This window comes from Pezoporus wallicus, unplaced genomic scaffold (assembly GCF_028554395.1).
Source record: "Pezoporus wallicus isolate ANWC-B61680 ecotype Strahan unplaced genomic scaffold, APGP_CSIRO_Pwel_v1 scaffold_11491, whole genome shotgun sequence".
Taxonomy (NCBI): Eukaryota; Metazoa; Chordata; class Aves; order Psittaciformes; family Psittacidae; genus Pezoporus; species Pezoporus wallicus.
In genome coordinates, this window is record NW_026642649.1 from 127,534 (window position 1) to 138,317 (window position 10,784).

Genomic DNA, 10,784 nt, shown 5'->3' on the forward strand with positions numbered 1-10,784 from the left:
TGTGTTCAGCTTAAAAAGAGCAATGCAGTGATTTATTTTTTTAATGACCTTTTATTCCCATATTGCAAACATAGCAAGATGTATTTCTGTATAAATTGATACCAGAAGGTTTCAAAACTACTTTCATGTCCTTCATTCTCTTTCCTTCCCCCCAAAGCTTCCATCAGTTGCTGAGAGCTTTGCTGAGATTTCTTTTTTTAGCTAGAATTTACACTAAACCGGCCTGAAATTCCTCTTCCTGAAGCATTTTCTGCCATCTCAGGTCACTGTGCTATCCCACCTGAATATTTCCAGGTAACTGTGCCTTTTGGAACACTCTTCTCTGTAAGAAACATGTTGCTCAGAACACTGCAGTGCTGAAGCTCAGAGGTGAATAAATGCAACTGGAGCTTTCAGCTGCCAGCTCTTCTTTTTTTTTTTTTCCAGAGAAGAAATAAATGATCACAGCTTGTTTGATTCAGCCACTTGAAAGGTGACCCAGTCTATTTAAAACTTGGAAGAAATACTTTGAACCTTTTCCTTAAAGCTTGTTCCTCCAAATATGCGGTCCTTGATAAGTAAATACATATGATTGAGCACATATACCGGCTATGAAGCAACTCAAGCTATTCTTATCTTGTTACCTTATCCATATGTGGAGTTGCAGCAATTTTCTTGGCTTCAGTGCATTTTTGCAGTTCTGAATCTAGCATGGTTGAAGCAGCACAGCAGGAATTTTCCTAACCACCATGTATCTTCCTGGAAAATAACTGAAAGAGGGAAGAACAAATACTAACAGTTTATCTGTACATCCCCATAGGAATTTTATGCTTGCCTGCTTTCCTTTTGCATGAAGTGTGTGTCTCAAAATGGGGCAGTATTTGACTTGGCCTCTGGAAATTTGATTCTTTGAAAGGGGACAGATCCTGTATGAGAACAGAGACGTGCTCTGATGCTATCTGGTGGTATTACAGGCATTCTGCTAAACACAGATACAGCCCCTGGCTCTGGAACCTCCTGAGCTGCCTTTCTTTTGTAAGCTGGAAGGGTAGTTGTAAGAGGAGATGTACATGCAGTGGTTCTTGTGCTTTTCCAGAAGCATCTCTTACTGGCAGCTGTTGGAGACTTAACCTTTTGTACCTTTAAACCAGCTGTATTTTTACGATCTTAGCAAATCTTTGTTTTCATGCAACTATTCACGTATTTCTCTGCACAAAAATGCAAGCATGAAAACCAACAGAAGGATGTGCTATGAGGTTTGCTAATACCATGGAGATGAATTGAAGCAGTTCTTTCTGTCCAGTTGCTAATTTTCTCTCTGATTTGTCTCCTTTGATTTGGTGAAACTTGCAGTTGTCTCTTCTACGAGTAGCTTGTTAAACTAAGAGCAATCCAAAGCAGGTATTTCCCATGATTATGTTACTTCTTTTGTATTTTAGGTTTAGTATCTGGTTTCTTCAAATTTTCAACATCCAAACTATTAAGACAATAAAATGTCAAGGCTAACCTTCACCTATATGGGTAACTTGTCTCTTCAAGCTAGGTGGTAACTGTAATTTCATGCATGTGTTACATGACGTGGGCAAATTGGCATTTATTCTGAAATGTAAATGTTTTAATTGTAGAAATCTTTTCCGTTTGCTGTATGAAGCTGCTGTCTTCAGTGAGCTTAACAGGAAAACCTTATTTATTGAAAGTCATATTTTACAATGTAAAGATGAGCTTATATCCATCTACTAAACTATTCAATAACCTGTCACACAGGGTGACAAAATACACAGTGCATAGGGCCTTCTTGTGTTGTTTAAGTTAAGCAGTTAGAAGGGTGTTCAGCCTAGAGAAGGCTACAGGGAGGCCTTAGAGCAGCTCCCGGTGCCTGAAGGGGCTACAAGAAACCTGGAGAGGGGCTTTGGACAAGGGCCTGTAGGGACAGGCCAAGGGGAATGGCTTGAACCTGCCAGAGGGGAGACCGGGATGAGCTCTTAGGCAGAAGCTCTTCCCTGTGAGGGTGCTGAGGCACTGGCACAGGGTGCCCAGAGAAGCTGTGGCTGCCCCATCCCTGGCAGTGTTCAAGGGCAGGTTGGACACAGGGGCTTGGAGCAAGCTGCTCTAGTGGAAGGGGTCCCTGCCTGTGGAAGGAGCTGGATGAGCTTTAAGGTCCCCTCCAACCAAGCCAGTCTGGGATTCTATATCCTTTTGCCAATATTCTTAGCAAATTCTCTGAAATGGCTCTGTTGTTAAGCCTGTCTTACTGTAGGGTGAGACTTGTGATCAGAATCTTCAGGCTTCCCTTCTCTCGCTTTCCCTCCTCTCCCTTAGTGTTAAATGAAGTGCTAACACAAGGCATGCTGAGGTTAAGCATCATGGTCTAGGGAGGTGCCACTGCAGCCAAGCCTTCTGCAGACCTCTGCTGGCCCTTGGAGCCGACTGCTCTTTTTGTAGCACCAGAACATGCAGGGGGTTTAACACAATGTCCTATAGTAGATGATAATATTTTAATATTATTATATTTAATATTATCATAATATTATATTTTGATGATATCTTAAATGAACAGGTAAACTCAATACAACATTGGTTTCCAAAAACTTGTTTGGAGCACGTGGTTGTTCATGTCACTAAAAGATTTAATATCACTTTAAAAGCATGTGTATTCTAGGGAAACTCTTCCTGGAAGTACCTGCCCATCAAACCTGCATTAATATTTACATGAGGTAGTGATTTACTAACTGAATTTGAAATAAATATAACAAGCTTTAACTAACAATCTTTCTGTTTACTATGGACAAATTGACTTTTGGGGGAGCACATAATAAGCTTTAGGAATCTATTACTAATGAGCTTAGTTTGTAAAGTACTGCTTTTTGGTTTGTGGTTTGATTTAAGCCTGCTAAGCTAAGCTTCTGTATTTTTTGTTTTTTAGATTTGACACAGTTGAAGGCATGTAAGTGGTTATTTAAATTTTTCCAAAAACCTTAAAGAACGGATTTGTAAACACAACGAAGGTTTCACTGTTTAATGCCTCAAATTTCAAACAGTTTCCTGTTATCCCGCTCTTGGAATTGGTTTCCCCACCCCTTCACACCCCCATAGCATTAAAGCTGTGCTAATGTAATCTTTAGTAGTTTGTAAATGCCTTCAGTGACAAATCTGTCTGTAAAAACCCATCCTATAGAAACTTTTTGGTTGAGCTTAATTTGGTCTACAATAAGTAGAAGTACATATATGAAGAAATACCCCCAGTTTCTCCATAGCTCCATCACCTTTATGTAGATACTTATAAAGAATTAGTGGAATTTTCCTCCTTGCCTGTAAATGTACAACTCCTTGTTGTATTGTGGAATTAGTTATTTTAATCTTTTCTGGCCGTGCTTTTATCCTGTTGCTGGTTTGCTGAGGTTCCGCTTTGCGCGTATCTAGAATAACGTTTAATTTCTGCAGGTTAACTCGGCTGTTTTAACATGCATCCTGTTGAATCAGGTAGAAGGTTTACATCTTTGGGTTTTTTCCTTCAGCTCTTTTTGTCCAAATCCCGTCTGTAAGTTCATCATCAAGTACAGGATGATGTGCTTTTACCCACGTCACATATGTAAGACCTAGCAAAACCCAGTTGTGACCTACGTTGTGAAACTCTCAGCTGTAAATGCTCACTTTTTACTCGGGTTTTCTGTGCAGACTGAATTTTACCCTTGGTCAAAAACAGCTCACAAGGCTGAGAGAGTTGGGGTTGTTCAGCCTGGGGAAGAGGAGACTTCAGGGAGACCATATTGTGGCCTTTCAGTACTTAAAAGGGGCCTATAAGAAAGATGGGGAGAGACTTTCCAGGAAGGCTTGTTGCGACAGGGTAATGGTTTTAAACTAAAAGAGGGGAGATTCAGGCTGTATGTAAGGAAGAACAATGAGGGTGATAGAACACTGACACAGGTTGCCCAGAGAGGTTGTGGGTGCCCCGTTGCTGGAGACATTGAAGGCCAGGCTGGATGTGGTTCTAGGCAACCTGAGCTAGATGAAGATGTCCCTGCTCACTGCAGGGGAGTTGGACAAGGTGACCTTCGAAGCTCCCTTCCAACCCAAACTGTTCTGTGATTCTGCGACATCCCTGTTAGATTGTTGGGTTGCCAGTAGAAGGACATTCATGGTCTTTCAAGTCTGTAGGACCTGCAGCAACGATTCCTCAGTATTCAGGTCTACTTCCTAGGTTAATTTCTGAAGAGCAGATACGTTTGAGAACTTTACACTTCTGAAAGGTAACAGTAGCCTTGTTTTGACAGCAGGTCAGCTTCCACAGACTGCTACTCACCACTTCTTTCATTTGCTCCTTAATTTCATGTAGTATTGTACTTCACTGTTTAACCGTTTGTTTTGGTTCCTTCTTCCCCCCACCAGTTGTCACCTTAAAAGAGCTAGTACTGGAGGAAAAAGTTCATATGGCCTTGAGTTTATATGGTGTTAGTTACTTTTACGTGTGGATAGTTACTGAAAATGGGCAAGCAGGAAGGATAAAATGAGACATTAATAGTGAACCAGGTGTTGACCATGCATTTGATACATAACCTGCTTTCCTTTAAGGATGAATGGCAAAGTCTGAATCAAAGTAGATGTTGTTAATCACGTTCAGTCACCACTGAAAGTTAAGTCAGTTCCTTTCTCTTTTTAGAATACTTTCTCTGCATGATTTGAATCAGAACAGTTTGAGGTTTGGTTGTGGTGGAGTTTTGTTTGCTTTTTTTGTTTGTTTTGATTGGGTATTTTAAAGAAATTAAAATGAAAATACTATTTTTTGATAGGGTTTAGGTTTTAGATTTTTCTGGTCTGAGTGACTTTTGCATACATTCCAGTAGATATCCTCTGCTGATTGATTGCAATGCTTCCAAACACATTCAGTTCTTTTTCTGTTTCATTTTAAGCCACACATATTCAAAACTGCAACAAGAAGCCAGTGATTTGTTTTGATCTTTGTCAAACAGCAAAAAAATTCTTACAAGGCTGTGTAGCAATCATCACTGGATTAAAATCATCCTATTCTATTGGACATTTAATATGAAACTTGCTATTTAAAACCTGTAGCACCATCATGTGGATTAGAGGGCTTATACAGCTTTAAGAATCCAGTGAAATCCAGGAAAGCATTTACTATGATGTATATAGAGAAAATAATAAATCATTAACATTATTTTTATAGGTTAAGTTTATTAATAGCTTTCTAGAGGGAAATTTCCACCTAACGCTCTCATGAATTACTGATGTTCAGTTGCCCAAAGTTGCTGTCGCTTCAAAAGTATGACCGCAGCCTTCAACACAGGTGTAATGTGTAACTTACTCTTGGGCTCACTTTGAACAGTGAAGATTTAGGGAGGAAATGGATCTTTTGTCTGCAGTGCTCTTTAAATTTTGATTATGTCCATTAATTTTTGTATTTATTTGAACTGGAAGGAAAAAGATGCCTTAAGATCACTTGGAACATGTTAATTCGGGGGGGGGGGGGTTGTAACTTTGATTTCCTCTCTTCCCATGACCAGGTTCTACTAAAGACAGAAACTCAGGAGTTTATTAGCCTAAATATAATGTAAAAGTATTGTGGGGGAGGAAAAGATACTTTATGAAATGTCTTTTTGAGGAAAGCTTAACTGAACAGTTAATATAATAATGCAAGTTGAGTCGAAGTTAGCAGTGCATACAGTGGTGTTAATTCCCTTAATGCGTCAGCATCTTGATCGTGTTTTTTACAGATGCCCTAACGTAACAGACACAGAAAAAGGTGGTTCTTATCTAACTTGTTCTTCTGGATTCATGGCAGGAGCCCGTTGGCACAGATGGAGGAGGAAAGGAGGGAGCATGTAGCCAAGATGAAAAAAATGGAAATGGAGATGGAGCAGGTGTTTGATATGAAAGTCAAAGAAAAAGTTCAGAAACTGAAGGACTCTGAGGCTGAGGTAATGAAAACATCTTAAACCCCCATATGCAGAGACTGAACAAGTGTAGGGATGACTCTCTTTGCCAAGACTTTACAACATAGCATCTCTCTAGGAACTGATTCCACGCTTAGGTTCTGGGACTAAAGACAGCTCAGTTACTCTTTGTCAGCTTGCTGTCATTGCTGAAATGGTACAAACCCAAACTTAAAATGTAATTTTCATGTTAGCATGCATTGTCTTTTTATTTTCACAGTCGCAGTATGACAAAATACTCCTTAATTTTCTTTTTATGCCCGTTTCCTTCCATGTGCTTTAAAATGTCCTTGGGAGTTTCATGATTTACATAAGTCAATGCAGTAATGAGAATTTGCTTTGCATGTTAAGAAAGCATGTCAGGAATTTGCTAAGATGTTGATAAGAGATCATCGACATGAGAGTTTCTAGGCTAAGAAAGAGGGATATGTTATTGTCAGTGAACATACATTTATATTAAATTATTAAAATATTTCCTATTTTAATTCCTGTCATCTCCAGGAGAAGCCCTCACGGTGAAACTGTTTTTTCTGTGCTTCAAGCAGCTCTTGTTAAGATACTATAAAATTACATTTCAGTAGAAAATGAATTCTGAGTTTTAGGAGGGCAGCTTCTCATAAGAAGCCAAAGAGAGAAGTTCCTAAAGAAAGTTTGGCTCCAAATCTGGGGGGAAGTGAGGAAACTTGGAGAGGTAGTTGAAACACTTGGCAGCCTAAGCACTGGAAGGAGCCAAGGCATACTGGATCAGAGGAAAAAAATCAATCTAGATGATTTAGTTGGGTTTTTTTCCTTTTGGAGAAACGAATAGATAAGGACACTCTGAGCAACTTGAGGATTTTAAATCTTGATGCTTTATCTGGATCACAGTGTTTAATTAGTCACTTGATATATCCTTCCTCAATTTCTGTCTTGAACCTTTATGAACCCATTTATACTTCTGCCCTCCACACTCCTCATTACATGAAAACCAAACATGCATAAATCTGTCCCTTTGGTTTTCATGTTACTACCTCATCTGTAAAAGGAAATATGTTTAGAAGGGTTTGTGTAAGACAGGGACTTTCAAGAGAGTAAGGAAAGAGGGAGTTTGATTTTGTTAGAACCATGTTAGACCACACAGAAAGTATCACTTTTCCTGACTGAGCATCCGTTCTCACATACAACACGTTTGGTTGTCAGTCTGTCCTGTCAGCTTGCAGGAGAGACTTACACTCTTCTAGCAGTGCAGGCAGTTCACTGCAATAATACTACTAATAATTCATTTAATTAATGAATAAATTAACCCACTTCATAATAATGGCTTCCCAAGCAGCTCTGTAACTCTATAGGATGAATTCAGTGTCTGTTGTTTTTTTTCCCAGGTCAAGTCAGAGATGCTGCTGACTTACGCATTACTGATACTTGTATGCTCTGCAACTTGCTTCTTACCAGTTGCATCAAATATCAAAGTATTCTTAAATGTCCTTTTGCTTGCCACATGTAGCTGCTTACAACTCGTGTCTGTAACTCGGGCAGCATTTGGGGTGTTTTCTGTTAACTGTAAAGAGAGGCTATGGGATTAACATCCCTTTTGTTTCTGTTGTTGGCAGTATCTATAACCTCAGAGGTTTTGGTCTAAGAGTTACTTTCTCTGAAGAGAAGATACAGTACTATGTTTTCATGCATTCATATAGCTGTTTATTACTTCAGCTCCAGAAGTTGCTGTGTTTTCTGCACTTACTGATGCTGTTCATAACTTCCTGTATAGCTGCAACGACGCCATGAGCAAATGAAAAAGAGTTTGGAGGCACAACACAAAGAGTTAGAGGAGAAGCGTCGCCAGTTTGAGGATGAGAAAGCCAACTGGGAAGCTCAGCAACGTATTTTGGAACAACAGAATTCTTCCAGGTAATTCTTCCTTTCTCTGACATTGGAGTCTTGTCCTGCTGTTGTCAGTAAATGTTCTGTCTGAAAGGCAGTTTCTTTGGCAGTCATGGTCAAAGGCGGTTAAAAGTGTCACTGAAGAGCCTAGAAAAATCTTGAGCTGCTTCTAGTTACAGATGAGCACATATCATGAGTTGGGATAATGATTAGCTTTGCAGATTTGAATCTGCAGAATCACTGTATCCATAGAGCTAGATCTCTAAAAAAATGAAGTTTGTATTTGAAAGCTAGATTGAATCAGGCTTCTGAGGGATAAAGAGCTAAAGCTTTGAGCAGGAAAGCGTTTAATCCTCCTAGTCCTTGGAAGGGGAAATCTCGAGAGAAATGCATTGCTTGACTGCATGTTACATGCACATCTACTGTGTACATAATAAGCTTCATGTATTGTATTGCAACCCCAGTAAAGCTTTAGAAAATGCCTGTTTTAAATGGTGTCAATTAGTATTTAAAAAAATAAATGAGTGCCTGCATGCATTATTTAACCAACTTTTGTTTTTATCTATCCTTTTAGAACCTTGGAAAAGAATAAGAAGAAAGGGAAGATATTTTAAATGCATCATTTTGACCACCAGTTATGTATTAGTTGCCAATATACCAGCCTGGACATCAGTGTTTGTTGGATCTGTTTGACCAATTTTGCACCAGTTGTATCCATCGTAATGGATTTAACAGCATGACAAATTCTTGTTAATTTTGATGGAGAATGAGATGCCTTGAATTGTCTGGGGTCTTTGTTGTGTACTTGGAAACATAACAGCTCTAAGTACCCTTTTTTGTCTTTCCTTTTTTTTTTCCTTTTTTTTTTGAGAAACATGTCATTTTAATGCAAAATTGTACATTTTACTGTTGTACAATCATGTTCTGGTGGTTTGACAGTTTACAGGTTATTAAAAACTGCAAGGACTCGAGACGGTTTTTAGTGAGGATAAATTGCCATAATATGATGCAAGCGATGCTTCTGTACTATTATAATACAAGAATTCCATTCAGTGCAGCATATACCATAATGTAATTTAGTCTAACACAGTTGACCCTATTTTTTGACACTTCCATTGTTTAAAAGTACACATGGAAAAAAAAACAAAAGTTGTAGGCTTACAGTGCACCTAAGCTTTTTATAACAACCCTTTTATGTTTTGGATTCTTTAAATATATGCTATTCTCATTTAGTAACTTCTTTAGCCAGAAGGATCTCATTACTGCTTCATTTTTTGTAATAACATTTAATTTAGCTATTTTTCCATATATTGGCCCTCCTAAATAGAATATAGCTTCTTTCATATGGTAGGAACCAGTGAGTAAAACTTTTCCTTTAACTCCCTTTTTACATTTTATGGTAAGTAGCAGAAAAATGCATTTATAGGTCATTTCTAGGCAAAATTGTGGAGTTAACTACCAACCTGTTTCTACCTGTGTGCAGTTTTTCTTTCTTTTACTAGAAATGGGAATATGGCCTCAAGAGAAACATCACCATTTCGCATTTAGCTGTATTCATATACTGCATTTCTGTATTTTTGTTTGTATTGTAAAAAGTCACATAATAAACAATGTTGTGATGTACAACATGCTGCTGTGTCAGGAATTGTAAAGGAATTACAGCCATGTACTTCTCTGTTTGAACTTTCTCTCTTCTCTCTGGACTGGGTTGACCTGTGTCTGGGATTTGGAATTGATTTAAGGCAAAGAAAAGGTCTGTGCGTTGTGGAAGTGTTGGGAGACGCAGTTCCTGGGTACTTGGATGTGGCAAAACAAGACTCTGTCTTGCCCAGCAGAGGGCATCAAGCCTCGCTGTTCACACCCTCTCACTCCATCTGTGTGTAGCTAGCGAGGCTGCTTGTAACACCGCATAGAATCGCTCTCTGGGGCAATGGGCAGCAGAGCATCTGAGCAGTACTGGACCAGTGGAGGACAAACAAGTCCCTAAGCACCTGGAGGTGAGCAGCACTGAGCTATTTAAACCCCAAAACGAATCTTGGAAGCGCAGACTGGTTTGGTTGGAAAAAAAAACAAAACAAACCAACAGAAGTACCTGAAGGAGACTGCAAATGCTGTGGCTGCCCCATCCCTGGCAGTGCTCAAGGCCGGGTTGGACACAGGGGCTTGGAGCAAGCTGCTCTAGTGGAAGGTGTCCCTGCCCGTGGCAGGGGGTTGGAGCTGGAGGAGCTTTAAGGTCCCTTCCCACACAAACCAGTCTGTGATAATTCCCAGAGTAAGCAGAAGAGAAAATTTTTAATTGTAGGAGGATTGTTTTTGTCTTCATCAATGCAAGAAAACCCTCAGGATGGTTTAGGTGATTTAGATGTAAATGGCTTAAAATTGTTTAAAAATCATGCTTTAAAGGTTCAATACAAATAAATCAATATGAAAATGAAGAATTGGGCTGGATTACCAGTTCATTCTTTGGAAAGAAACGGAAAGTGCAGCTGAACTTGTGGAGCGAAGCAGTTTATTAAGGGTTCCTCTTCCTCTTTGTGCAGCACTGTCAAACTTCATTTGTCTTTGGGCACTGAGGGCAGGATGTGGTAGGCACCCAAGGTAAGGATATGCTTTCCCTGCAGGCTGGTGCTGAGCCTGCTCTTGCTTCCAGTTTTTGGGTTTCTTGCCAGCTTCACTTCAGTGTTCAAAGCTTCTCTTCGTGCAGTTTACATGTATTCACTGCCAACATCTCTGTGTCCCGACCTTACCCTGTTTAAGGCTCAGCAAAGGCAATTATTCCCTTCGCAACCTGCTTCATCCCATGTTGCATATCCTGTTCTGCTGGGTGGCTGGTGGGCTTGGTGACCGACCGCCACAACAGCCCACCCCTGGCACCAGGATCTGTGGTGTTGCTCTCCCCAAAATGCCTTCTTGCCTGTCCCAACACTGTCAGGAATGGAGCACTTCTTAAGCTTTGTCCCGAGGTGTGGTTTTGCCTTCCTATTACACATGGTTACT

At 39.8% G+C, this 10,784-nt stretch overlaps 1 protein-coding gene across 2 annotated transcripts in view; it reads left to right on the top strand.

The window, feature by feature from the left end:
• The window catches only part of SEPTIN7 (septin 7), a 54,963-nt gene extending 45,548 nt beyond the window's left edge, over nt 1-9,415 (top strand). Inside the window, exons 11-14 of one of the 2 annotated variants that reach the window (XM_057431253.1) lie at nt 2,903-2,923; nt 5,777-5,912; nt 7,675-7,814; nt 8,362-9,415. In XM_057431253.1, the coding sequence (XP_057287236.1) occupies nt 2,903-2,923; nt 5,777-5,912; nt 7,675-7,814; nt 8,362-8,401 (337 nt within the window). In that variant the 3' untranslated portion in view covers nt 8,402-9,415. The remainder of the gene's footprint in view (nt 1-2,902; nt 2,924-5,776; nt 5,913-7,674; nt 7,815-8,361) is intronic. The other variant, XM_057431254.1, reaches the window with a different exon arrangement.
• Nucleotides 9,416-10,784: the final 1,369 nt, after the last annotated feature.